The sequence below is a fragment of the Cyanidioschyzon merolae genome, chromosome 19 (genome assembly GCF_000091205.1).
Source record: "Cyanidioschyzon merolae strain 10D DNA, chromosome 19, complete genome".
NCBI lineage: Eukaryota > Rhodophyta > Bangiophyceae > Cyanidiales > Cyanidiaceae > Cyanidioschyzon > Cyanidioschyzon merolae.
This window is the reverse complement of record NC_010145.1, coordinates 412025-439750: the sequence shown is the minus strand read 5'-3', so window position 1 is coordinate 439750 and position 27726 is coordinate 412025. Positions and strand designations below refer to the sequence as shown.

At 57.4% G+C, this 27726-nt stretch overlaps 8 protein-coding genes and 1 non-coding gene across 9 annotated transcripts, besides 2 other annotated features; 5 read left to right on the top strand and 4 right to left on the bottom strand.

Annotated features, from left to right (window-relative positions):
• Positions 1-556: 556 nt before the first annotated feature.
• On the top strand, positions 557-1891 carry CYME_CMS165C (hypothetical protein; the record flags this gene model as incomplete). Its single annotated transcript, XM_005538764.1, has 1 exon — positions 557-1891. One exon carries the CDS (start codon positions 557-559, stop codon positions 1889-1891), a length of 1335 nt encoding a protein of 444 aa, XP_005538821.1.
• An 81-nt stretch (positions 1892-1972) lies between these two features.
• CYME_CMS164C (unknown kinase with aarF domain) lies at positions 1973-3850 on the bottom strand (the record flags this gene model as incomplete). The annotated part of the gene is made up of 1 exon (XM_005538763.1): positions 1973-3850. One exon carries the CDS (start codon positions 3848-3850, stop codon positions 1973-1975), a length of 1878 nt encoding a protein of 625 aa, XP_005538820.1.
• A 2442-nt stretch (positions 3851-6292) lies between these two features.
• Positions 6293-7165, top strand: CYME_CMS163C (zinc-finger protein; the record flags this gene model as incomplete). Its single annotated transcript, XM_005538762.1, has 1 exon — positions 6293-7165. The coding sequence occupies one exon, from the start codon at positions 6293-6295 to the stop codon at positions 7163-7165; it is 873 nt and encodes a 290-aa protein (XP_005538819.1).
• Positions 7166-8609: 1444 nt separating this feature from the next.
• Positions 8610-9665, bottom strand: CYME_CMS162C (hypothetical protein; the record flags this gene model as incomplete). Its single annotated transcript, XM_005538761.1, has 1 exon — positions 8610-9665. One exon carries the CDS (start codon positions 9663-9665, stop codon positions 8610-8612), a length of 1056 nt encoding a protein of 351 aa, XP_005538818.1.
• A 204-nt stretch (positions 9666-9869) lies between these two features.
• Positions 9870-11406: a sequence feature (possible transcribed region).
• Positions 11407-11414: 8 nt separating this feature from the next.
• CYME_CMS160C (hypothetical protein) lies at positions 11415-18116 on the top strand (the record flags this gene model as incomplete). The annotated part of the gene is made up of 1 exon (XM_005538760.1): positions 11415-18116. The coding sequence occupies one exon, from the start codon at positions 11415-11417 to the stop codon at positions 18114-18116; it is 6702 nt and encodes a 2233-aa protein (XP_005538817.1).
• A 1322-nt stretch (positions 18117-19438) lies between these two features.
• CYME_CMS159C (UTP--glucose-1-phosphate uridylyltransferase) lies at positions 19439-20941 on the top strand (the record flags this gene model as incomplete). Its single annotated transcript, XM_005538759.1, has 1 exon — positions 19439-20941. One exon carries the CDS (start codon positions 19439-19441, stop codon positions 20939-20941), a length of 1503 nt encoding a protein of 500 aa, XP_005538816.1.
• Positions 20796-22850: a sequence feature (possible transcribed region).
• CYME_CMS156T lies at positions 22705-24815 on the bottom strand. Its single transcript, XR_002461658.1, has one exon. It is a non-coding gene; the product is annotated as a hypothetical transcript (transcript).
• Positions 23094-23825, top strand: CYME_CMS157C (hypothetical protein; the record flags this gene model as incomplete). The annotated part of the gene is made up of 1 exon (XM_005538758.1): positions 23094-23825. The coding sequence occupies one exon, from the start codon at positions 23094-23096 to the stop codon at positions 23823-23825; it is 732 nt and encodes a 243-aa protein (XP_005538815.1).
• Positions 24816-25483: 668 nt separating the features above from the next.
• Positions 25484-26671, bottom strand: CYME_CMS155C (probable zinc transporter; the record flags this gene model as incomplete). Its single annotated transcript, XM_005538757.1, has 1 exon — positions 25484-26671. One exon carries the CDS (start codon positions 26669-26671, stop codon positions 25484-25486), a length of 1188 nt encoding a protein of 395 aa, XP_005538814.1.
• Between the last annotated feature and the right edge of the window lie 1055 nt (positions 26672-27726).

Genomic DNA, 27726 nt, shown 5'->3' with positions numbered 1-27726 from the left:
TAGTACATGATCAATCAATCAATCAATCGATAAAATACCAGGTCACTAGCATTCTGGATCAATCGATCGAATCCCTGATCCATGTATCCACTCATCAGTTTATCTAGTACATGATCAATCAATCGAATCATCGAATACATTAGCAATCGATCGAATACCTGATCCATGTATCCATTCATCAGTTTATCTAGTACCTGATCAATCAATCAATCAATCGATAAAATACCAGGTCACTAGCATTCTGGATCAATCGATCGAATCCCTGATCCATGTATCCACTCATCAGTTTATCTAGTACATGATCAATCAATCGAATCATCGAATACATTAGCAATCGATCGAATACCTGATCCATGTATCCATTCATCAGTTTATCTAGTACCTGATCAATCAATCAATTAATCGATAAAATACCAGGTCACTAGCATTCCAGATCAGTCGATCCGCATGCGCGTATCGCGATGCCGCAATGCGCATTGCGCAGCCGCAAATTCTGGATGCGCACGGCCTCTGGGAAGGCATCCTCTGCATACTCGCCACGTTCCTAGGTTCCTCGATGCCGTCGGGTTGCCTTGCGCACGTAATAAGGCATCCTCTTGGGAATTGCGCTGTCCGCACAGGGCAGTGCTTTCTCCACAGTTTGTTTCGAGGTTCCGGAAGCGCGGCTACGGCGTCGAACGCTCTAGCTGCCAGACTCGGTGCAGGCACGCTTTGTGAGTACCGTGCAAGGGCTTCTGGTTCGTGTTTGAAGCGCCCTAATAGCAGTATCAGCAGCAGTAGTGGTAGCAGTCCACGTGCAACGAAGAGTCCATCGGCTGTTGGCACCACTGCAGTGCCACCGCGACGTCCGCAGTGGTGGCGCAACCTGGTGCCGGCGTTTCCCATCGGTTTCGCTGCAGGCTTCGGGGGCGCCTGTGCCGGTGCCGGTGGCGCGATCTTCATGATTCCGGCTTTGGTGCGGTACGTCAATCTTCCACAGCGAGTTGCACAGGGCACGGCACTGCTTGCATCCTGCGGAACAGCAACGTCTAGTGCGTACAACTATGCGGCAGCGGGCTGTGTCGACCTGCCTGCTGCGCTGCAGCTCATGGTGTGCAGTATAATCATGGCGCCGATCGGTGTCGCCGTTGGTCAGCGAGTAAACGCGAGTCTTTTGCGGCGAGGACTCGGTATTTTACTGATCCTGCTTGCACCGTTGGTGCCGTTGCGAGATCGTCTGCTTTCCGCAGTGGCACCCACAGACCCCATTGCTGGCGCGAACTTCACTGGTACCTCGAATACATCCACGAACTGCGCTGCGTCTGATGCGGCCCCTGCAGGGCACACAGCAGTGTCAGGCTCTCGATCGCCCGCGAGTCAGCGTGCGTGGTCGCGTGCTGATCAAGAGACACAGAGCCTGCTGGCAATTATCACGACAAACGTTGACCAGGCGCTGCTCTGGACTGGAACCTGTGTCGGGTTTCTCTCTGGCCTTCTCGGAGTGTCCGGTGGCACGCTATACACCCCGTCACTAGCGCTTTTGTACGCATCACGAGACAGGGACAGAGAACGGGTTGCTAGAAGCGACCGTAACGATGCCGCCGTACCCTCCGCTCCTGCAGCTGCGCACCCAGAGAAGCACGGCGTGCGCACGATCATCGGAACGTCCATGTTTGCGATGGTGTTCCCGGCTGCTGCTGCTGGGATTGGTTACGCCCGACGAGGTCAGGTGAGTTTCCTCCACCTGCCGGGTGTCATCCTCGGCACGCTGACCGGTGCGGCAATCGGCAGTCGAGCTGCCATGCTCGTCGATGAGTCGGTGCTCCGTTTCGGTTTCGCAATTGTGTTCGCAACGCTCGGTGTTCGATTGATACGATCACCCGTAACCATTGAGCGTACGATGACACCTTGAACTAGACGCATACCCGAGAACAGAGCACCTACATGGAAGCTCAGCTCGAACTGGAGTGAATTGCATCGGCGATGTCGCATCTCAGCGTATATCCGGGCTTTTTGAGCGGAACGTGGCCTGGAAGCGCTGCAGAAGCGCATCTCCTGACCTGCGCAATTGGTGCCACCACACCAGCAAGCGAAACATGAGTAGACGCAGCTCCAGACGTACCCTGCGCCACGATAGTCGTATTCGCTCCCAGAACGAATACATGGGGCCGCGGACAAGCCCTTGGTGCCGCTGCGCGTGCAACGGCTCCATCCACTGTGTGTGCTGGTGCTCCGCGAGTATTGCGGTCGTCTTTCGCGCAATCATCTCCACCATGAGGGACGTCGCACCGAGGCGACGATCGAGCGCTCGTAAACAGTCATTCGTTTTTAGTAACAGCAGCAAGGGCCTTGGAATGCGACCAAGCAGACGATTCATCGCCATGATATGGGCTCGCACATAGTCCTGCACGCGCCGCTTGTTCGCAGACGTCCGCTCATTGGAGAGACGTAGCCCGCGATCGCCTCGTTGTTCGGTCTGGTCCACCACATCTTGCCATGAACGCATAGTTAACATGGCTGTAAACAGCTCGACGTCCTCTGGGGGCACCCCCATCCTTAGGGCTTCCCGACGAATGCTGGCGCCATCGCCCTCAACGATGCCTTGCCACAGCGCAGCGTATGCTAAGCGGAAAGCATCGTCCAGCTCGCGATACAAGCCGTGATCCAGCAGAACCACCAGCGGTTTTGAAGCGTCTTCCTGGCTCGGTCGCACTAGAATGTTTCCCGGGTGCGGATCGCTATGAACGAAACCGAAGCAAAAAATCTGGTCTGTGAACACGTCATCGATTATGGATGCGACGTCGCGCGGTCGCAGGCCGAGATGCCGAATCCCCGCAACATCGTTGGCTACGACTCCCGTCTCGTACGACATGGTCAGTACTCGATGCGTCGACAAACTCGTCAAAAACGTTGGCACAAGGACGTTCAGGCGTGGTCGAGCGCAACGCTGGCCCTTGGCTCCACAGCCGCTCGCGAGATATGTGCGGCAGCGCTCCCCATTTTGAAGCTCGTGTTCAAAGTCTAGCTCCTTTGGAAGATTCTCTCGAATCTCATTTACCAGCCACTGCATGTCAAAGTTGCCCGGGAAAAGGCGCTCGGCTGCGCTTACGAGAAACTGCACCGTAGCGATATCGCCCTGGAGCGCTTCCGCTAGACCGCGATGTTGCACCTTGACGGCGACGAGTGGCCCCTCGGGTGCGAGGCGCTCCTGCTCCTCGAGCCAGGCTCGCTCTCTTGGAGAGAGCATCCGCTGCGTCTGCTCCCTGTAATCGGTGCGCAAGCGAGCGCGATGCACCTGCGCAAGACTCGCTGAAGCAACGGGTGTAGGTTCAATGAACGAGAACACCTCCGACAGGCGCTCCACCTGCAGGTCCTCGCATAGTGTCCGTTCAACCACGGCAAACTCCTGTATCGGACAGGCGTTCAGCAGTGGCCTGAGCGCCTCACAATAAGCGTCAGGAAGCAGGTAATCCATCTGCGCGAGATGTTGGCCCAGCTTGATGTAGATGCCACCGTTGCGCTCGCAGAGCTCGAGAATCTTTGCAGCGGCACGCCGATGCGTCGCCTCCAGTTTCTCCCCGCGCAACGTTACAGCAAATTCGTCATGTTCATTTTCCGGGGGCAGTCGCGCCAGCGTGAGCTTATAGTCGGCAACGATCGCTGCCGCCGTTATCGCAGAGCGCGCGAACCTGCGATACGCTCCGAACACAGAGGTATCGTACGACGGTTCCAACCGATGACTTGTCACGCTCGCCTCGCCGTAGGCCTTTTTCCGAGAGTCTGCCCACAAGTAACCAGTAATCAAGGGCGCTCCGACGGAAACGAAGTACGCAAGCCTGCGTATACCCGGAGAGAGTAAGCTTGCAGTCATGCAGGCGTTCGAGGCAGTGTTGCCCACAAAACAGCCACAAACGTCCTAGCTATCCTACAGATTTTGAGAAATGCTACCTTCATGTGCAATTCAGCAGCCCATCCGTTTTCAGACGTACAAGGGCAAGTAGTGCAAACGCCGGTGTTGGCTCAGGAGGAGGTTCCTCGGCAATCCTGGATCAGCACTCATAAGAACATGAGGCTCATCGCCGGGCGTAACGCTGCCATTCGGGAGGCAGCGCGATCGCCTCTATGCTCTATTTTCTAAACGGTATGCTTTATGGGTACACTATGCGATGCTTTTCGTGCACCTGAGCCTTGATCTCCTCTATTTTCTATACGGTATGCTTTATGGGTACACTATGCGATGCTTTTCGTGCACCTGAGCCTTGATCTCCTCTATTTTCTATACGGTATGCTTTATGGGTACACTATGCGATGCTTTTCGTGCACCTGAGCCTTGGTCTCCTCTATTTTCTATACGGTATGCTTTATGGGTACACTATGCGATGCTTTTCGTGCACCTGAGCCTTGATCTCCTCTATTTTCTAAACGGTATGCTTTATGAGTACACTATGCAATGCTTTTCGTGCACCTGAGCCTTGATCTCCTCTATTTTCTATACGGTATGCTTTATGGGTACACTATGCAATGCTTTTCGTGCACCTGAGCCTTGGTCTCCTCTATTTTCTATACGGTATGCTTTATGGGTACACTATGCAATGCTTTTCGTGCACCTGAGCCTTGATCTCCTCTATTTTCTATACGGTATGCTTTATGGGTACACTATGCGATGCTTTTCGTGCACCTGAGCCTTGATCTCCTCTATTTTCTAAACGGTATGCATTATGGGTACACTATGCGATGCTTTTCGTGTATCTGAGCCTTGGTCTCCTTCCCTGTGGATGCCGTATGCTTCATGTGCGCAAAGAATACATAGAAACTTCTTCGTCAGCTCTTCGACGCACAACCAGAATCGGTGCTTGAATTTTGCAGGAGGCCGCCTTGCCGCGTTGCTCCCAGCAGCGTCTGTTACACAGGTCTCAAACAGGCCATTATCACCGGTTTCGCTGTTTCATTTCGCTGCTCGCGGGTCAAGAGCCGGGAGCGCAGCCTCCGCAAAATGCCTTGGCGAAATCCAGCCGTGTACCTTCGATGGAGCAACGAATGCCGGCTACGGCATCCTGGTAATCCAAGCGCTCTCTAGCAATCACGCTAAACCAATGGCGACTCTTGTCCAAGGCTGCCACAGAGTAGATACGTGTGCGATGCAGCACCCATGTTTCGTGTGTCGTCCTGATCTACAACCGAACACCTGAACTTGCTTCGTTTTGCATAGTGTCCTGCTTCGAAATTCAGCACGTCCAACTGACTGGATTCCCGCGAACGATTACGTTTAGCGTGCCTCATGCAAGTGCCACCAAGTCATTCTCGCGCAAAGAGATGCGCTGGATATCAACCTGTCACCAAATAGGATCATCTTGATCGTCCAGGGTTCCAGGGGCCTGACCATGAGCACCACGCGGCTCAGTTGGTGCACATTTGTCGCAACCGCAGTTTCCATTGATGTGGTTCAGCGTGCAAGCGTCTGTGGACGAAATCCGCACATACAGGTCGCGAACCGTCCTTGCATCGTTGCACGATAAGCGCAGATTCCTTGCACAAGGATTGGCGAAGAACAGCATCCATACGAATAGCTTCGCACAAAGGTAACCCACATCGAGAGACGTCCCGTTGAAGGCACGTGTTTTCCGCCAGAAGATTCTTCGAATCACCACTTGACCTATATTCGTCCGTAAACGTCAGAGACGCAGCGACCGAACCTCCTATGCCGACCAGTACGCGCGGATGCATGCACCATGACTGCACCAGCAGCGATATCACCGGACGATCTTGATACGTCGGCCCGGCGTGCGTTTCGACGAGTCGGATGGCAGACCAAAGACCGCTGCTGGCAGCACTGTATCAAATAGGATCGTAGACCGGGCGACTGCGCCCAGGATCACGACCAAGAATGTGCATGATGATACCGTTTTTCAGATGAATCGTGTACCAGAGGACTGTCACCAGGATCAGGACAAAAAAGTTCAGTTTCATACCGTGTTCTTCAAAGAGCTGGCACTGAACGCCCATCGGGGCGTAAAATTAATTCCGCTGCGCTCGATACGCCTGCTTGCGTGCGGACGACGCTGTGTCCCTTATGTACAACGTCGCTCAACAGCCAGATTCAACGCGAATGTGACTCCTCGGATCGCTTCCGTGACATCGCGACACACGCCCCTGCGCAACCTGCTGCGCAGCAGCACGCGGCCCAGGGGTCAACGCGTCTGGAGGCCTCTGACGTAGCGGCAGGCGCTGGTACACTGTGCAACGCCCTGCTCACTACGGGAGAACGCAAGTGCTGCTTCCTGGTACCGAACGCAAGCACGATCACTGGGGTAACATGTGGATAACGCCTACGGGGTTCGACGACTTCCTCACACCACGTGTTGACACCGGAAACTTTGACTGGGCGGACCTGGAGTCGCTTTTTTTGCCCGGAGACAACCAGGGCACCGCTGGGCCTGTGTTGCATGAGTCCAGTGGACCCGGAGCCAACCAGAAACCCTCACAAGGACTAACTTCTCAGAGTCATGCACTGGAACGCGCAGCTGCGCGTCCGACAGCCGGTAGCTACGCGAGCCTCGTCAGCGTCGAGGGATCTCCGCGCTCGCAGGTACGTGCCGACGACGCGCAACCTGAAGGAAGTGGAATGGACCGCAGGGGCTTCTCGCCGCTCAGTCTCGAGCAAGTGCCTTGGCTAGCGCCAACTTCGCCGTTGCTTGACGAGCTCGTGAGCTCCGCTGTAGCCGGCGTCGTTGAAGGGGACCGTTCGTTCAGTTCGGCGCCTTTAGATTCAGGTGCCTCGGACGGCGAGTCACGTCGAAGTTACACGGCTGCATCGATCTCATGTTTTTCGGCTGAGAACGGTCGACCATGTCACGGCAGCGGAGACGTTGCGGACGGCAGCGAGCAGGCTCGGTCCTTGGTACCCAGAGTGGACAGCAGTAGTCGTGTGGGCGGCCCATGGACTGCTCGAGAACATCGTTACCGAGCGTACATCCGGTATCGTGAGAAGAAACGGCAACGGAAATGTTGGAAAACTGTTCGCTACGTTTGCCGCAAAGAGCTAGCAGAGGCTCGACCGCGTTACAAGGGCCGTTTCGTACGCAAGAGCGAGCTTGCGTCCTGTGAGCGAGAGCGGACCGCCGAAGCCGCCACCTGCGACGGAAAACCTGTATCGGTAGAGGGCATCGTACCGACTGATCATAGCTAAGTGCTCCTGTTTTGTTGACTTGGTCTGCATGCGAGAACGCCCGTGAACGGCAAAATCGTCAGTGCATGACCGGGGCGTGCAGGGCGCGACCTTACCGACATCCAGGTGCCCCGCGCTTTCGTGAGATATTGCTCATGCGCTTGGAGCTTTGCCTGGATACGTGTTGGCACCAGCTCGTAACATATTTCTGAAAGCACGTGAATATGACCCGGACCAGGCCGAGCAGGCCTGTCCGCGACTCCCATAGGCTCACTCAATTCGTGACAGTCCCTTGGTATGTCGATGAGTGCAGAGGGTAGTTGTCATCATTGATTGTGAGGATTTCTCATCCTGTATCATAGCTAACGATTTTGGAAACGCGGTCTTGCATGCCGGATTTCAGCGTGTTTCCCTTTTCAGCTGCAGATATTCCAATAGCTCGTCAAATTGATAGAAAATGCCTTACCGTAACCGAGCTTTTACATCAGTGAAAACATTCTTCTCAAGATCGCTAAAAGAGCCTTTAACTAGTGGATACTCCATATCCTTTCCGTTGCGTGATGCAAGGGTGCTTTGTAACGCAGGCCTGCACTCGTATAAGGGTTGTAGGGAACACTGAAGTGCGCGCTCTGCTCCTGCCTTGATGTTTTCATCGAACTTTTTTACATCACAATCCTCGATATTCGCAGCGCAGCCATACGGGCTCACGGATACAGACGCAGGTTTAAGACTCTGGGGCGTCTTCTCGGGGTGTGCTTTTCCGAATCCTTGGTGCTGAAATTCCTTCCGTCATCGTCATGAAAACAACATACGGCACCTTCGAGCAGGGCACCGTAAAGCAATCGATACCAGGATCCAATGTATTCGCACACGCGTTCACTCTTTTCGTTTCCTAACGGTTGCTCTGGTCAAATCACGCTTTCTGCAGCAATGCGGTGCGCGTACCTCAAAGCAACTCATGGACACTGCGATTTGCGCTGCTGGTATGACGACGACGACGACGACGACGATGATGGTGACGACGACACAAAAGAACTGCCGTCGTCCGTAAGCGACTGTATGACGAGCTGTTGCCGAGCGTTCGCGGAGCTCGCCTCCTCAACACATCGATTCCGTTCGATACGCAAGTGCCTCTTTCTTTGTGGCCTTCATCGAAAAGGCCTCCGACAGCAGCATCACAGTTGTCACGGGATGCGCCCACAGAAACGCTCGACGCTTCTGGTTGCATCGGCGAGAGCCTTGGGATCGGAATCGAGTCATCGCAGCGATCGCTCACAAAGGAGCATGCGTCAGCGCCCAACATGGAGGCGGCGTAGACAGCGCAAAAGTCGTCGACGTATCCTCGAGCGTCGATTTCCATTTCAGTGCTTGTTTCATCATGAGCAACATCGCGTCCGACGCAAACGTTATCGACGGGATCAGCGTGCCCGTGCGCATGCATCAGACAGAGTCCTCGCCGAAGGTCTTACCCAGAAGAAGCCCATGATCGCAGGGTACGGCACCGGGCGCGGAACCGGAGGACGGCATCGAAGCGAGGCCTCTGCACTGGTCCGGCGCGTGTGCAGCGCTCGAAGCATGAGGCGCTGCGACGGACCTCCAGGAACACCTGACCACAGTCGAGTGACACCGGTGCGAGCTGCGCGTCTACACGGTACACAAAGAGGATCTGTTGCTTGCGGTATTGTTGAGTGCGAATGAAATGCTTGAACGAGAGCCGGCATCGGCGAAATCGGGACTTGCACGCTGCCATCAACATCGTTTGCATGCCTACAACGGCGCTGGAGCGAAACCGTGACCAGCGTGTTTCATGCCGGATACGAGAAAGAGGAAAAAGAGTCAGTTGGAGAAAAATCCCGCACAGCCTGGTGTTCATGACAATGCTTGGAGACCGGACTCTAGCGTAGATGCCCTTGTGAATTGAATCTACCCATACCATTCTTATCTGGTATGGGTGTAAATGCTCGAAAGTCGCGCGTGTCGTTCCGTTTGCTGGCCTAAACTGCTGCGATACTTGCACAGTCACGTTTACAACATAGGATCCGCGCATCTCTTTGAGATGACGCACCAGCGCGGGAACGCCAAAACCCTTCCGCTTCCGTGCAGTGTCCTGAACGGTGCTACTGGCGTCTTTATACGCACTCATCGTCGGCTCGGCACCTACAAGCTTGTATGAATGGACTATGTTTTTCGAGTGGAAGCCTAGGTGGTGATCCATGAAACTCTGCGCTACTGCTGCATGATAGATGCCTCCCTCGATGCCGATAAAGATCGCGCACCTGCAGATCCCCCGTTCGATTCCGCAACCGCACATCTTCCAAAAATACTTGAATCTGATCAGAATGCCTTGCATGCATGGACGCTGCCAGTTGCTGGCATCTCCAGCGCTCATCAGCACCGGGGCATGTGCACGATACACAGTGCATGCGAACCCTGGGAGCGCCCACAGGAGTCGACTGCAAAAGCATCGTAATGATTGGATCCCGGCCGCTGGCTGGCGATTACCCGTATACGAGGGATTCATCGCTCTGCCGGATGCGTATCCATACTAGTCGCGGCGGTAGGCGCTGCGAACGTCGCTTCTTAGGTCCACGACGACGCAGGAGCAGTCGCCGAACACTGCGTCAAGCGCCTCTGTACGCAACCATACATGCGATTCGTGATAATCCTGATTTTCTCAGGATATTGGACAGGAACTGCGGTTTTTTATTCAACGCAACCTCCAGAGGCAACGTCTGGAGCGGCCGATTCGCGAGCCGTGCCACGGTGCAGCGGCTGGGGGCACTTCGAAAGCGGCCTTGCCAGGCTCGCTGTTCAAAATCATGATCACACTGCAGATGCTCCTTGAATATCGATCCCCGTCGTCCCGAAAATACCGGGGCAGCAGTCGGGACTCCGGGGCTTGGCAGCGCCAGTACCACCAACGACATCGGGTCGCGCTACGATAAACGTTATAAGAATGGAAAGCTTTCTACATTGCCGAACGTGAATCTCCTAAGCGGAAGGTCCGCGAGCCGGACGAGTCTGCAAGACGAGTGCTTCATGCTCCCTCCAGTGGCAGGTGCTGTGGAGAGACCCGCGCAGCTCGTTCGCAAAGCAGTTCATTCTGGGACTAGACGCAGGAAAGCTGCATCTGGGCATCGCACTGGTCGCAGTGGACTCCTGGTAGATCGGTTCGCGCTGTCGCAGGCTCCCAGAATTACTATGTACTCCGGCCCCGTATCGAATGAACCACGTCTCGAGCCGACGCTCTCAGTGGTATGGCAAAGCTGTTCTGTCGCCGTGCAGCATCTGCTGCAGCGGTGGAAGCGCTTCGGCGGGTGCCCACAGCAGGCACTCGGCGCTCGATAGAACATACGAAACGACCAGTAAATCCGAGAGGAAGTATAGCTATTGGAACTTGAAGGTAGGTGGTTCATCATGGACACTTTTTCAAGAGCCATTATACATCCATCCATCCCGAATTCTGGGATCCATGGTCAATGGTTATCGTTTCGTCATCAGAAATATCGGCCCGCGCTCCGTGGATCACGCAGCCACGCTGAACGCGTACCACCACGGCTGCCTCGCATCACTGGGAGCATACTAGACATAAGCGAACATAAATGAATAAACCAGACCCTCTCCTGAACCTCGCATCCGTCGATTTGAATTCCCGACGCGATCGCATCATCGTGGGAGACGGCCGCCTCGCGCTGCCGGCTGCGGCACCCAGTGTGTCCCTGCACCGAGAAGGCGAGCCACGTTCCGCGCTCGGACGGCATCGAGCGCGTGCGTCGAGCTCTTCTCCCCCCACTGAACGGGCCTGTCGAGTTTATCTGCACCAGACAGAGCCCTTCTTTGATCCGGGGCGTTATCGCCCTGTTTTACCGCCTGCTAAACTCCAGGAGAGCCGGCGCTTCCAACGCCACGTGTGGGCGTATCGCTGCGCTCCGGGACTGTTCGACGCTGCGACCTGGGATCGCGCTGCTCGCCGAGCACGAGCGTAACGTGAACGGGCAGCAGACATCAGAGGCAGCTTTGTGTGCCGAGTCATCAGGGCACGGGAGCGAACAAGACAGTTGTGTAAGGCCGCGCGTTTGCACGTCGCCGCTGCGTGTCGTTTCAGCACCGCTCGACCTCGCTGTGCTATCGGGACTTGGCAGCAGTACCGTGGCGCCGCCTCGGAGTGACGTGCTTCGAACTTGTCCAAGCAACCGGCTTTCGACCAGGAGAAACATACCTTTTACGCGGTACAAGAGGACGCTAGTGGGCTTTCGAGTTGTGAGCGCCAATGTCTACGCGCGACGCTTTTCGAAAGCGGACAGTTTTGGACGCCATTCATGCGCTCCACTACATTGCAGAGCAACAGCAGGCTGTTCTACTGGGCGAATATGAAGCACAAATCGTTCGGTTCCAACGGACGATTCGCGCGTGTGCGACAAGGTTGCCAGAGATTCCGACTAGCAGTCACGAGGCGGCGGCGGCGGCGGCAAGAAGCGCGCTTGATCACGCCATTGACTCGCTGGGGAACACCACAATGCCCGACACGAACAACGTCGCCAGTGCCGCTGCATCGCCAGCAGAACCGCAACGCTTCAAGGTAGCGGCGTCATATCATTTGCCAGCAAGTGAATCATCCGATGGCTGTCGAGGTCCAAGTCGCGAAACACCCTCAATTGCTGCTCCGTCCGACGATTGTCGAGACACCAGCTCACACGGCTCGCTCTTCCGTCGTGCTGAAAGCCACAGCATCTCAAGCATGTGCGAGTCAGTCGCACCGGGCACGAGGCCACCCGGCCAGGGATGGAAGACCTGGGACCCGCGGCATTCGCTCGTAGGCCTTGTGCGGCCGCCCGCGGCATCGCGAAAGAGCATGATGCTGGACGCTCGCGCGCGCCGACGCCGTCGTCTCACTGCACTACACGAGCGCAAAACCAATGACTCTAGACAAAATTCCCAGATACCGGTCGTACTGAACGCGCCACGAAAAGAGCCAGACCCGATCAGGTCTGGCGCCCAGTCGCCACTGCCGTCGTCGTCATCGTTGGAACGTGCCGCTGCAGCAGAATCCGATCAGTTCGCGTTCCACGACGAGAACAATGATCAACAGCTCATGCAAGACGAGCGCCCCAACATTCCATCGGAGCGTTACGCTGGCACCCGAGAACAGCAGCGCACACCTGCACCGCCAGAGTCGCCGCTTGGATCGCCTGCCTCCAACGCAGGGCAGCGTCAAACGAACCAGCGACGAGGCATAAGAGAGCGCGCACAGCGCCAAGACCGCCGCTCTCACCGGTCACCCTCGATACAGGCAGCCGAAAGGGCAGCACCAGCGGAAACGGATGCGCTCAGTATCGCCTGCGGGCGATCAACGAGAGAGACAGCCGGTCGCACCTCGCAAGCCACCAAAAGGTCACGCGTGCAACGAAAGCGTGCTCCGCCACAGCACGCATCTGAGCAGGAAGCGCAACCCGTTTCACCTAAGCGCGATGCGGTGCTAAATGCAGCAGCACCGGCCTTACATGGTGCCCGCGCGTCGCCCGTGCAGCGCGTTGGAAGCGCGCGCTTCTCACGACCCTCTTCCACATGTGCCGCTGATGGAGCAGAGGCAGACTCAGGTGCATCCGCTGTACCGTTGCGACCGAAAAAACGGCGAGATTCTGGTCTGGCTCGAGTAGCGCCATCGTCTGAGACGCACGCGAACGACCTCGCCACACGAGCACCCCGTGCGACTGCTCGACGGCATCAGCAAAGCACTGCAGATCGTGCGCGGGCATTGGCCCTAGAGCTACTGTCGCCGTTCTCACGGGCCAAGGCGGAGAATCGAACCCCGCACAAGGACGAGACGTACTGCCGACGATGCAAGGGCATGGAGGACCCCCATCTGATGCTTCTATGTGATCGATGCGATGACTGTTTCCACACGTACTGCTGTAGGCCGCCGCTGGACCAGGTGCCCCAGAAGGATTGGTTCTGCGAAAAGTGCGCGCCAAGCGCTCCTAACCTGAGCGCAGCTGTCGACCAACCCAACACGAGCAGAATGACGCCCATGACGAACATATCGCTGGGCCAGAGCACTCCAGAGCAAACGCGACGAGCACCGCGAGCGCCAATGCCGAGACGCCGTCAACGGCAGGCGCCGCCGTCCAGGTCACGCTCTGGTGCGGACAAAGCAGCGCGGGAGTCGTCGGTAATCAAGCGCCTAGCGCCCGCTAGTCCCGAGCGAATGCCGACCCGAACACGACGGCGTCGGCGCCGTCCCCAAGACGCTCTGCAGAACACGTCCCTACCGCCGGTATCCAGAGGCATGGCATCGCCAAGAACAGCGTCGTCGAAACGAGCGGAGCGGCAGCAGTCGATGCATGGTGCTCGGCGCGCAACATCGAGGGCTCCAGACACCATATCACCGGATCAGGGCCGAGGCGCGAATAACAGGCGAAGCGCTTCGCTGCCTGAAAAAAGCGCCCGCCTATGCAATCGATCGCGTCCCTCGCTTCCGGTGGCAATATCGGAAAGTCTCAATGGAGCCCTGCCAGGGCTTCAGACTCGAGTGCAAATTCGCGATGCGCACAACGTTTCGTTCACGAGCCCGTGCATCATTCGAACACGAAACGGAGCGGCGGATGCGCCCCATGCGTCAGCTGGAATACATCAGAAGCAAGCAGCAACCGAGCAGGAGCCGGTGCCCATAGAGCCGTCCACTGCTGGAGAGATTCATTCAAACTGGACGTCCGCGCAAGCCGACGATTCGGCATCGGCTGCAGGGAGTGCCAGCAAAGCGCTGCCTTCGCCGCGGTACGATGTGCATCACCCGGCCTCGACATCTGCTGCACATTCAGAGTCGCATCCAGAACGTCGACCGTCGACGAGCCAAGCCCGTATCGATTTGGCGGCGGCGGCGGCGGCGGCGGCTTTGGTGAAGCAGGACCCTGCGGAGGCCGCTTCAGACCCCGTACATGGCTCAGGGACATCCAGTGCTTGTCCAGCTGCAGCATTGGCAGCTTCGCCCGCGGCCCTGAGCGACCCGCAAGGCGAAAATTTCGCGCCCGCGGAATCGACATCTGTGGATCCCTCTGGAGCCGCAGCGGCCGATGCGCTGCGCCTGCCTGGGCCCAGTACGACGCCAACGACGCCTCGGGTCGAAAGCGCCAGGCTAGCTGTTCACGGATCATCGTTCGTATCGCAAAAAGCTGCAGCAGTGTCGGAAACGCCGCCAAGCGATATGCATCACAGGCAATGGACGCCGCCGCGCGGCGATATTCCATCCAGCGGGGCAGCAGTCGAGGCATGCAGTCCCTGCCCCAAGCATCTTCCGACGCGCTCGTTGGTGCTCGGGGACGTCTCGCCGCCATCACCGCGACAACCGCATGATAATGGCATCGCGGACGAGGACACAGCTATGCGCACGGAGGCCGCGAGCATACCTCTGGCTACTGATCCGTCATCTGCGTTTCGCTGCGAATCGATGCCCGCACCTGCCGCTGAACAGCCTGCAGCAGCGCAGTCGCCATCGCCCAGCGCTGCTGATTCACCACTGAACCCTCTCTCTTGGTGCATTCAGGGTCAGTTGCCTGCCGCGCTGCGCTTTAGTCCGCAACACGCCCCATCCGAGAACGACGTCGATGGAATGGCACCAGATGTGGGTGAACGGTGTCCAGGAGTGAGGTCATCGCTCGAGCAAGTCACCGGGACCGTGGCGAGCAGTTGCGAAATCCCAGCCGAATCCAGAGCAGCGTCTGGGGGTGGTGCAGCTCCGCGGTCCAGCCTCCAAAACGTCACCGAGAATATCGCAGATAGAGCGCGATGGCAACGAATGTCGATAAGGGCGTCGCCAGCGCCGACACCAAAAACCGGTGTATCGCCATCGATGTCCAGCAGACGCCGTGCAGCGTCTTTGCAGGAGACGCGCTTTGCGGCTAATGTGCCATCTGACTCGATTCGTAAGCATCGCTCAGGGTCAGGCACCATGTCGCCGAGCCAGATGATGTCGCGCGCATCAGTCACTATCGATGCGAACAGTCGCACACATTGCACTGTGACAAATCCCGGCCAAGACGTTGCCACAGAGACCATCAGGGGTGTTCAGGCTTCGCTACAGGCCCCTGCTGGCAACGAGTGGCATACTCCAGGGTCTCTCGCAACGCGCCCAGCTTTTGATAACGCTTCAGGGCATTCGCCGCGGATGAACGCTGCCGAAGCGGGCGATGAGGCCCTGCCCCGAACACCGGCAGCGTGCTCCCAGACCAAGGAGCGCTCACTGCGTACCCCGGCATCGCATCTATCGTCTCCGGTGCATCGAACAGCACCGAATCGACGTAGCTCCGCAATGCTTTCGCAATCACCGCCAATGCGGCGGTCGTTAGTGGATCCAGAGCGGAACAGCGCACAGCTCGAATACAACGAACCCCAAAAGGTTGCGGCGCCAGAGGCGATCCGCACAATGATGGCCTTGACGAATGGCGCCCAGCGTGCCGGCAGCGTCACCTGCAGCGACTTCGCCGCCGAATGCCACCCGAGCGACCATGCTGAATCGTTTTCCACGGAGAATGCCACAGAGACGGTTCGGGCACGACGCCGATCGTCTGTGCATCGAGGAGCTGTCGCGCCGATAACGCCATTGCCGCTGCCAACCTTCGCGCGAGCGCAGCATGCCCTGAGTGCCAGTGGCAATGCTACCACGGAAGCTTCGGCTGTTGATGCGCAAGCGTCGGCGGCGATGCGCCAGCTGGGCACGTCCAGCGCTCTGCCCGAGAACAGCGCCTACACAATGGAGGGCGTGACGGCATCTCAAGCGCAGATGAAGGGTACACGCGAGCGTTCGGCTTCACTGAGCCCCGGGCGGCATACAATGCACCCGGGCCGTGGGTCCGCGTCACCTGCGCCAGCGCATCGGCCAGTTGCCGCGTTCGCGATGGCGCCAATCGACTCGGTTGCGAGCCCAGAACAGGTTTATCGCGCGCGCTGCGCTTCGCCAACCGCATCCGGCCCCGGCTCGTTCGTGAATGCGACCGACATTGAAGGCCAGATTTTCCAACTGGAACAGACGCTCGAATGCGACCCAAAATTGGCCACAGTACCGAGCGACGACAACGGCGCACTTGCGGAAAACGCGGATGCGATCCGAGCTGGGTCATGTGGCCAGGATGCAGCGAATGGGCGAGTCGGGAACCCGGACTGCGCGGCGGACGCGGCACAGCAACCCGCTGTGGCGAGCGACTCCAGTTCGGTAGCGATGCCGAGCTGCGCGGCGCCGGTCGAACTAGCGCCATCAGCAGCGGCAGCGGCAGCGGCAGCGTCGCTGGTACCGGATTCCGGCCAGGCGACGACTGCCAACGCCAAACTAGCGAGGCCCAGCCGTCCTCGCTCGCCATTGAGTGCAGCTGGTGCAAGTGACCAGCAAGCGAGACGCTCACGATCGCGCAGTCCATCTGACGCCACGAACGCGATAGACGGGTCGTTCCATGCGCTCGAGCGCTCGCAAACTGCGACGGAGATGCTGCTTTCCGTTCGTAGGGCGCCGGCAGCGTCAACCAGCGTCGCATACGACGGCTACGACGCTCACGCACTGCGACTTGCAGACCCGAAGCGCGCTCCCGCAGCGGTAGACGAAACGATCATGCCACCAGCGCACGCCAGTGGAACGCCCATGCCGCACCATACCCTCTACGCTGCAGCTGCGCCTGGTGGTGAGCGCCAGCCGGGACCTGGCGGTGCTCCTGGCGGTGTTTCTAGCAGGCTCTCGAGAACCGAGGCCCTGCGCACGCGCATCGAGCGGTTGCGCGCGATGCGTGCTGGAGCGCTCCCGGTGTGCCCCAGTCCCAGTCGGATCGAAGCTGTGGGAGCTGCCGGCGACCGAAGCTCGACGGTCCAGCACGAAATGTGCGAGGATCGCCATCGCACCGGGCGCTCCACGTCGAGAGCTGCGCCATCGCCTCCGCTGGAGCAGGATGTCAGCGGCTATGGTCTGCCGGGGAACGCTGCCGTCGCCACCGCATCCGCTACAATTTCCGCTGGAGCGGTTTCCACTCGTCAGACGCATTCACCAGCGCGCATGCAAGTAGAACCGCTGCAGAACGCCACTGAGCTGCAAGCCACCGGCACAAATTCGGTGCTGAAACCGTCACCAAACAAAGCATGGGCAACGCTGGGGCACGCAAGGAGCAGCCCGTCTCGTTACCGGATCGTCATAGCCACAATGCCTCAATCGAGCAAGCGCGTGCGCGGGGCTTCGCCCAGCCCCGAGACGCTCAAGAGTCGGATGGATCAGCGCGCCTCGCCGAACTGCGTCCCAGCTTCGCTGAAACAACCCACAGCAGTGGACACGACGTCGCTTACGCCTGTCTCAGCGACGCCTTCGCGCACAGCAGTGAAGCCCCTGGTCGATCTCAACGGGAATCCATCTCCAAGGCAAGCTCCCGTGGATGCAGAGGCGCCCCTCGATGTCCAGGACGCATACCGCCAACGGCGCGAGGAGAAACGACGCCGCATTTTGGAGCATCAAAGAAGGCTCGCACTGGAGACCGAGCGCCAGCAGGCACGTCTTGCGCCGCTCCGTCAACAACAGGTCGTAGCGAGTGGTCTGCTCAAGTCGCATGGGACAAAGCCAGCGTCCCAGATAGCTGCTGCCGCTGCTGCTGCTGCTGCTGCTGCCGCCGCGGACGAGGCTCCCGCGGAGTACCCGCTGACTCCGGAGCGACACCACTCGGCGGATGCCTCGGATGATGAGAGCGCTGCGGTGCCCGCTGCTAAGCGGCACCTCATACCGGAATGGGCGCGGAGCCATCGTCTCTATGGAGCATTAATCGAGCAAACGCGTGTCGATCCAGACACCATATTTCCCCGCGTCCATACCTGCGACCTGGTCGATATCTTCGGCGGCGGGACAAATCGTCCGAGATATCGACGTCGCACTTCCAGCGGCGACTGGGTCCGTGATCGCCTCACCTGGCGCGAGGAGGCTGCATATCGCAAGGCCCTGGGCTTTGACCCGTAGCGCTGCGCACGTACCCAGCTAACGTGCAAGTCGGCGTGGAGCGGTCCGCGCTTACCGCTACCAGCAAGCGCGTCCGAGTGCAATCGAAGCGTCCACGAGGGTGCCGGCACCCGTGCAACGTGCACGCCCCGCCTTTAGGCTGCACACACGCCAGCCGCGCATCATCCTAAACGACGTGTTGTTGTCACTGATTCTTGTCTACGCGGCTATAAAAACGCCTCCGCTCAAGCTTCAACCCAGCTGTTGATGCGAGCACCGGACGCGAGTGGCGCCTCTTGCCAAGTTGTCCGTTGCACCCTCGAGGCAGCGCGCTCCGAGGTCACCTGACGCGCTGCCGCTGAAAACTCACGTAGACGTCACGCAGGCATTCGACTTTGGGCAGCTACTCGCTGGGAAGAGCAGGATACCGCGACGGAATGACCCCAACGAGCACCCCGGAGAGCGTGCAGTGCCCTGAAGCGCGCTGCTTTGTACGGAACGCGTCTATGAGCGCAGCGCTGGCATGCCCCGGCTCCAGGCGTTTGCGCGGGAAATGCATGCACGCATGCAATGCACCATGCGTGCTGCCACTGCGCACGCATGCACCCGCCTACGATTGTTCTTGGTCTAGCGTCCGTGTTCCAAGGGAGATGCCCTGGATGCATGCATGCATGTTCCCGCGAATCAAACAAAAGCCTACAGCACATTCACAGTGAATCTGCCGTTCCGCGTGCGCCTGATCAGTCTGCAAGCCGGGCGTCCGAGATTCCATCCGCTCAACGACTGTGGATGTCTCGTTTGTATCCCAGCCGTTCGCCGCGACGATCAGTGCCCTGCACAGCGCAGACAGAACGACGTGACGTTCTCGTTCCGGACATGAAATGGACGTCTCGTTCACTGGTGTGCTCGGGGTACGCTTAGCGCGCGCTCCAGCATTCAGCGGATCAACGCGCGCTCCAGCTGGCGGGCGATCCGCTCGGGCGCCGCGCGATGTGTGGTCTACGTGCGTGCCTGCGTACGGCGCGTATACGTGTCGGCATTCGCTGCGACGCAGGCAGGCAGGCAGCCAGCGAATGCGCGGCGATCCAAAGGCGCTCGTGTGGCAATAATGCGCGCAATGCGCCACGCGCCGGGTAAATAGCAGGCGACGACGGAGACTTCACACGTGTTCTTCGTTGTTCAAGTAGGTGGTATCACTGTGAACGGCACCAGCAAGCTCGTTACTGGTGACTTACTGCTCTAATTTGAAGCAAGGTCAAGACAAGTCTACTTACTTGAGCGTCGTGCGTGCTTGAAACGAGTGAAGAGCTCTGGAGCGGTGTCCACACTCTTACCCGAACACGATGCCTTTGGTGCGAACCAGCCACGATGCCTCTTTTGCGAACTTCGCTCACCTCACAGACAAGTCTCTGGAGAAGGCACTGTTGGAGGAAATACGTCAAATCAATGAAAGGGCGACTGACGTACGTGCACGCATGAGCGAAGCAGAACAACAGGGTTTTGTGCACCTGTTGGGTCGGTACCTGGAGACGCGCTCCAGTGCGTCCGCGGCACTGGATTGGGACCAGATCCAGCCGCCATCGGCGGAGCTATTGCGACCCTACGCAGAACTACCCGAACCGAACGAAACTGAGGCGCGAGCGCTTCTAAGCCGCGTCGCTGTACTGAAGCTGAACGGAGGCCTCGGCACCTCGATGGGGTGCTCGGGCCCCAAGTCCGTGATCGAAATCCGCTCGGGACAGACGTTTTTGGACATTATCGTGAAGCAGATCGAGTCCATCAACAAGCGGTATCAAATCAAGGTGCCTCTTCTCCTAATGAATAGTTTTAACACGGATGCGGATACACTGAAAGTCATTCGAAAGTACGAGGATCTCATTCCGATTCGTACGTTTCAGCAGTCTAGGTATCCGCGTCTGGTGCGCGACACACTGCGACCCCTGTGCCTCGACTCTGAAGTGTACGACAAGGAGGACTGGTACCCGCCGGGTCACGGCGACATGTATGATGCGCTTCTGCAATCGGGCATGCTGGATCGGCTGCTCGCCGAGGGCAAGGAATGGATATTCGTGAGTAACAGTGACAACCTTGGAGCGTCCTTGGATACGCGGATTCTCAAAGCAATCGCGGATCATCAGGTTGAATTTACAATCGAAATGGCAACGAGAACTCGCTCCGATCGGAAAGGAGGCACGCTGATCACGTACCAAGGCAAGCCGAGGTTGCTAGAAGTCGCGCAGGTCGATAAGGAGCACTTGGGAGATTTCCAGAACATATCCAAATTCCGAGTATTCAATACCAATAGTTTGTGGATCCAACTCAAGGCGCTCAAGCGAATCATGGACAGAGGACCTGGCTCCATGGAGCTGGATATTATCCCCAACACGAAGACTGTGAAAGGCGAAACCGTGCTGCAGCTCGAGACGGCTATGGGTGCTGCCATTACCCATTTCCAGCGCGTCATGGGTATTAACGTTCCACGGAGCCGTTTCCTGCCCGTCAAGACAACATCCGATCTGCTCTTGATTCAAAGTAATCTCTATAATATCGTCTCGGGGTATGTTAGTATGAATCCGGAGCGTCCGGCTGAACTCGGCACGCCAGTCATTCGGTTGGGTCCAGAATTCAAAAAAGTGAGCGACTTTAGTAGCCGTTTCGAGAGTATGCCGGATATTTTAGAATTAGAGTCATTAACTGTCAGTGGCAGTGTGCGCTTCGGCAAACGCTGCAAACTGAGCGGTACGGTCATCATTGTCGCCCAGCCGGGAGCGTCTATTGATATTCCGGCGGGGTCTCGGCTCGAGAACTGCGTGGTTACCGGTAACCTTCATGTTTTGGACGTGTGAATCAGGGCGGGTGCTTCGCGTCGTGCATCAGCGAAGAAGGGTTTCAGCGTTACCCATCGCGACGCAGCATTCTCTACTTTTCGATGACGCCAGCGTGCCGTGGTCTCCTGCATCGCCTATTCTCCGCTATCCATGTACCATAGTTCTTCGCGTGTATGATTTTCATATGGGAGGTGCTGTTCAGTAAACGGTATGGGAGAGGTGCACTCCGGGCGCACTGTACAACCACAGCATCATAGGTGCGGGTCCGCAGCTGATGCAGGCGCTGCAGCCCGTCATGTGCCGCCAGTACCGCAGGGTTTTTGGCGTGCGCTAGCGCTCAGCGCCGGTTGCCTAGAAGTTGGTGCCTGCTTGCGATTTGTTCTAGCCGCCAGCACCGCTGTGCAACCTCCAATTGTGCAGACGGCACCTTTGCGCGATCTATGCGCTTGCCGCCTCGAGCCGATACCCCTGCACTCGTATAAGGGTTGTAGGGAACACTGAAGTGCGCGCTCTGCTCCTGCCTTGATGTTTTCATTGAACTTTTCTACATCACAATCCTCGATATTCGCAGCGCAGCCATACGGGCTCACGGATACAGACGCAGGTTTAAGACTCTGGGGCGTCTTCTCGGGGTGTGCTTTTCCGAATCCTTGGTGCTGAAATTCCTTCCGTCATCGTCATGAAAACAACATACGGCACCTTCGAGCAGGGCACCGTAAAGCAATCGATACCAGGATCCAATGTATCCGCACGCTCGTTCACTCTTTTCGTTTCCTAACGGTTGCTCTGGTCAAATCACGCTTTCTGCAGCGATTCGGTGCGCGTCCCTCAAAGCAACTCATGGACACTGCGATTTGCGCTGCTGGTATGACGACGACGACGACGACGACGACGATGATGGTGACGACGACACAAAAGAACTGCCGTCGTCCGTAAGCGACTGTATGACGAGCTGTTGCCGAGCGTTCGCGGAGCTCGCCTCCTCAACACATCGATTCCGTTCGATACGCAAGTGCCTCTTTCTTTGTGGCCTTCATCGAAAAGGCCTCCGACAGCAGCATCACAGTTGTCACGGGATGCGCCCACAGAAACGCTCGACGCTTCTGGTTGCATCGGCGAGAGCCTTGGGATCGGAATCGAGTCATCGCAGCGATCGCTCACAAAGGAGCATGCGTCAGCGCCCAACATGGAGGCGGCGTAGACAGCGCAAAAGTCGTCGACGTATCCTCGAGCGTCGATTTCCATTTCAGTGCTTGTTTCATCATGAGCAACATCGCGTCCGACGCAAACGTTATCGACGGGATCAGCGTGCTCGTGCGCATGCATCAGACAGAGTCCTCGCCGAAGGTCTTACCCAGAAGAAGCCCATGATCGCAGGGTACGGCACCGGGCGCGGAACCGGAGGACGGCATCGAAGCGAGGCCTCTGCACCGGTCCGGCGCGTGTGCAGCGCTCGAAGCATGAGGCGCTGCGACGGACCTCCAGGAACACCTGACCACAGTCGAGTGACACCGGTGCGAGCTGCGCGTCTACACGGTACACAAAGAGGATCTGTTGCTTGCGGTATTGTTGAGTGCGAATGAAATGCTTGAACGAGAGCCGGCATCGGCGAAATCGGGACTTGCACGCTGCCATCAACATCGTTTGCATGCCTACAACGGCGCTGGAGCGAAACCGTGACCAGCGTGTTTCATGCCGGATACGAGAAAGAGGAAAAAGAGTCAGTTGGAGAAAAATCCCGCACAGCCTGGTGTTCATGAAGATCGAAAAAGACGAAAACTTTACCTTGGACACCCGAATGACGCGACCTTTTCCATTGCATGCTGCACTGGATAGAACAAAAATACCCAAGGCATCCTGAATCGCCCATCGAACTCGCGCTCGGAGCGCGCAGGCCGCACATCAACCCGTCCGGAGACGAGCACATGCACGGCGACCGGGCGTGACGACGCAGGGCGAACGGGACGCTGCAATCCCATTTGTCCATGTTCTCGCAAATACCATTCTGGATGCCTCGTGGCCTCGTGGCGGCCGGCGCGCCGACGCCTCGCATCGCCCATTGGGACAGCACCGCGCGCGCACGCAGACACGCATTGGGGTTGTGCGCACGCATTGCCCCCACTGATACGTGCATCGCTGGGGCTGCGCTGGCGAACAACCAGCTACGCATATGGCGTGCTCGTGTTTCTGTTGGAAGCGCAACTTTGCGCGAATCGACCGTACTCCTTTGAAAGAATATGAGGAAAATAAAAAGACAGTGAACAAAATCGAGACCCAACTTGGCAAACTGGTGCGTTTCCTGGACCAGTTTCAGACGAGTTGGGTGCGTATCGGTGAGCTCACGGTGCTTTACGCGAACGAACTGCAGCAGACGGAAAGCCAACAGGGTGATTCAGAGCGAAGAGAGCACGCTGATCGTATCGCCTCACTAGCGAAAACGATCTCGGAAGAGATGCGTAACCATCATCTTGGGGCGGGCGAGAAAGGATCGACCCGCTTGCTGCAGTACATCAAAGAATTCCAGAGTCGCTTACGGGAATGCCGCGAGCGCTCCGTCCGGCTGGAGAAGCTTGCTAAGGATTACGATGCACGCCGCGCGGTCGTCGAGGATAAAGAACGAGCGAAAACAGATGAGAAGACATTGGCACCATTGCGCGATCTCATGTACGAGGCGGAGAGTCGGTTTCGGGAAGCAGAAGCGGACGTGCTTCAGCGTCAAAAGTATATCATTACCCACGCGCCGACCATTATTGACGCATCTCTGGTCTGCTTCGCGGCCGTAGAGAGCGATCGCGTGCGATTTCTCGCGGAGAAGAGTGTCGACTTCTACCGTATTCGCGATGATCAGCTAGAACCCATGCTGCGCAAAATTGAAACTGAGGTATTCCCGCCCGTATCCTAGGCATGCTGGGCGTGCGCACGGCTCCCCAGAGCTAGCAGGAGCGAAGCGCAAGTATCCACATGGTCGCTGTATTCCACAAGCGAATGGTATGACAGGGCCCTACTTGTGCAGGAATGGTGGACGTGGGGTTTCGGCGCGCGTGGTATCCGTAGCGGGTCGTTTCGGGGTGTTGCATACCCTATACGTAACGCCGAAAAGAGCGGTTGTTGCTTACTGACCGGGAACAACACCAACTTGTAGAGACGGGCTCGCCCGGAACGAGCGTCTCATCTCTGACGCTCGTGACTTGAGACGCGTCCTCTGCCAAAACTTGACACTATCGAGTAAATGGTGACGAGCTCGTTTGATACCTGCTCCAAAGCGCCAGGTGCGTTGCAGCGTTCGTCTGGCGAGCCAAGCGGTTCGTCGCTGTGGTCGCACGTCGCTGAACCACTTCGTTGACCTGCTTTGCGACGCCTCACTCTGCAAGACGCTTGCCAGCGCTGTGCTTGTACACCGGACCGCACTCGAGTTGCACTGCAACGTGCAGCGTTCCGCTATTCGACTCCACGCCGCTCGAGCTCGTTCTGTGCTTCTTTGTGGTGATGGTGGTGGTTCACAGCTTGCGCGCTGCCTGCGGATCGACGTCTACCTGCGTTTCCCTGGCAGCTCGTCTTTGAGTAGGAAAGATCTACGAGAAGGAAAAGAGTTTCCCGCCTCAATTCAGGAACGCACGCATACTTTGCGTATGTGACGCAGTGAACAAGTCGTAGAGGTCTAGCACAGCAACGGTGGCGAGCAGCTCCGGTGTGGTACCAGGAGGGCCTGGTCCGGTGTCTCGTGCTGCGAGTCTTGCCTTTGTGGACTGAGCTGAGGTTCATCGGGTCGACCATGCTCCGGCAGTAGCACCCTGTCCTTGGAAGGCTTCTTCAAGTGCATGGTTCCGACGACGGGGAGAACAACGCTCGACAGCGTGCTTTCCTGGTGGCGAGGACCAACGCCGAAGCCTGCACGACCCGAGATGTACGGCATGCAGCGATGATTGCTCCAGTTAGGAGTCTATTGTCCATAGCCAATCGTTGCGTCTTTACCAAGTGATATCGTGTTCATTCCGAAACGGGCCGTTGGGCGCCAGTTTAATGTTCTCGAACTTATCAAGTCTTCTTCTTCCATACATCTGTCCATACAACGATCTTTCTCATAGAAAACAACGCTACTCAGTATTTTGCAAACGAAGTAGTATCGTGGGCTTGGGCGCGCACGCCTCGCGACATAGCGACTTGTGCGGCCTCGCACAGCCTCCTTTCGTTTCCGAAGAAACAAGCCTGCACTTTGTTCACGACGATGAGAAATGAGAAAAGGCACGTGCCGACCTGGGCGATTTCCGGCTTCTTCAAATGGATTCATGGGGAAGGATGGATTCAATCGGACGCACAGGAAGGAACACCCCCGAGAAGCGACGGCAGCTTGCAGGCGTCCACTGCGCACCGAGGTCCATGATCGAAAACAGCTGACCGGAAGCCACGCGGTGCATTTTTCCTCCTTGATTCATTGAAGACTCCCGACAAACGCTCCGTATTGCTGCGCTTAGCATGTTTGCTCCGTCGTTCCTGGACTACGATGCACACACACACACACACAGCGTGTGAGTCTGCGTAAAGCGTCCAAAGCGGCTACTCTTAGATCCAAGCCCCAATGATGCTCATGCCGATGGCCCCGGCCCAGACGAACGCGATCGTCAGAACAACCCAGACTAGCTGCTGCTTATGGAGCTCCGTGTTCAGCGTAAACCGGTAAGTCAACAGGTCCACCAGACCTGTATAGATTAGGATACCTGCGGAGAGTCCATCGAGAACGCCGCGGATCACCAGCGAGGCCACCGAGTTCGGGTTGTAGGCCCGCGAAATGCCCATGCCGATCGCGGTTCCAACTGGAGTCTCGAGCGCAAACGATATCACCATGAGCATGACGAGCCACCAGGCGAAACCGGCCTCGGAAATCGTCGTTCCGAGCGCCACACCCTCGAAAAACTGATGGAAAATGAGCGCAGCAAAGAGCGTCACCGCCGTTTGTCCAGTACTGACGCCAAAGTCCAGCCCCACGATGACCGAGTGCACAGCGACGCCGAACTCGAAAATAATCACAATGAGCTTCAGGTTGCGCAGCTCTGCCTTATCGAGAAGCTTCTTTTCATCCGAGCGATCCTCGTCGCTCAGTGCTAGGGAGCAAAGCGCCGAACCTTCGCTGTGCATTAATTGCGTTTTCACAACCGGCTCTTCTACCGCGCAGGCGCACAACTCAGAGCCTGGTGACGGCTGAATGCTTTCAGCGTTGTCTGGTTGCAGAGCGCTGGCTCCCTGAAGTGTGCCGGCTTCGGGGTCGGGCGCAAGCGCTGCGAGCGTGCCTTCCTCCGAAGGCACTTGAGCGTGCGCTTGTTTCGCCGAAAACGCCAGCGCTTTTCGAGCCGCTGCGTGCTCAGCAATAATTCGATCCATGTAGCGTCCAATATAAACTCGCCCGCTGAACTCGAGTAACTGCATGAAGAGCGCTGCGCCCAGCGCGATCGCCGCTCCAAGCGAGTTGTACGTGTCGGTGAAGAACCCCGGCAGACAAGCGTCGCTCAGGTTTGCCAAGGCAGGCGGCATCATATGCACAAACCCTGTGGCGATCACGACGCCAGTACCGAAAGCACGACCAAGCTGGAGAACCATACCAGGGATTCGCAGCCACGGGTAACGCTTGGCAGCAACTGGCAGGAAGGCGCCGAGGAAACCTCCGCAGAGAATCACGAACAGACCAGCGATATGCAAGGGGTTACTGTAGTTGTTCACCCCCAAGGTGTTGCATACAGGTCCGGAGCTAGCCATCTGTGTCTATGGAGTACCTGTGCTTCACTCTGACCACGAGCACAATGCCTTCTCCAAGAAGCGAATGCAGCGCCACCTGGAACAGCTCGCGCGGCCTAGCGGTTCAGCATGGCGACGGCGGTGGTGCGACGCAACTGCTCGTGTCCACTTGTGATCGGGCTGCGCGCTCCGGCGTGCCTTCGGGACACGTGTCCACGAATGGCGCTACGTCCAACAAATTTGAGTCAAAGCTGTATTTGTTCTGACAGCGTGCCTTGGCAGGGCACGCATCGCGGCGGCGGCGGCGGCGGCGATGCGATTTTTTCTCGATTCGATAAAATCGTCTACATAGACCATGGAGCCGAGGCTGCGAATTGGGTATTGGCCTTCGGGAAAGCGTCCATCATGATGCAACCTACCCCCAAGTTCCATTGCCCATTCTTCCTGTCGGATGTACTAGTCGATTTGTGCGTTGTATCGTGTGCATAATCTGTCTTGCTGCTCCCGCGTCAGCACCTAAACCGCTTGAACCGGTGCATCACGGAGACAGAACGGCTTTGCCATAATGCTGAGGGCGTCGGCTCGAGGCGTCATTCATCTAACACGGGGTTGGAGCGCGTAAGCATTCTGGAAGCCAGCAGGCTGCGCAGACAGGCGTGTTGCCTGTGGCAGCGCGAAGCAATCTGCTGCTGGGAGTGCATGGCGACTTGGGCAGTGCCCAGACGCAGGCTACCAGCTCCTAGTCTCAGGATAAACTGCTTTTCAGATGAGCTGGCCAAGTCGCTCCACTGCACCCGCCGCTGCAGATTCGCGTAAGCCACTTCCCCGGCAGACTCGTTCGGGTCGCGGGACTTGCCACCTATAAGGTAAACTATCAACAATACGGAAAGGTTTTTCTCCGTTCAACGTTTACTATAGATTGGGAAAGAAAGTCTCATCGAGTTGTTAGTTAGTAACTCGTTTCAGTTCTTTTTTTTCTATGGTGCGCTCGATACGCGCACCTCTATGTCTTGCAGGCATGAGATACGACGCGCGTCTCGCCATTGAAGAGAACACGAGCCTGATCACTATCGTGC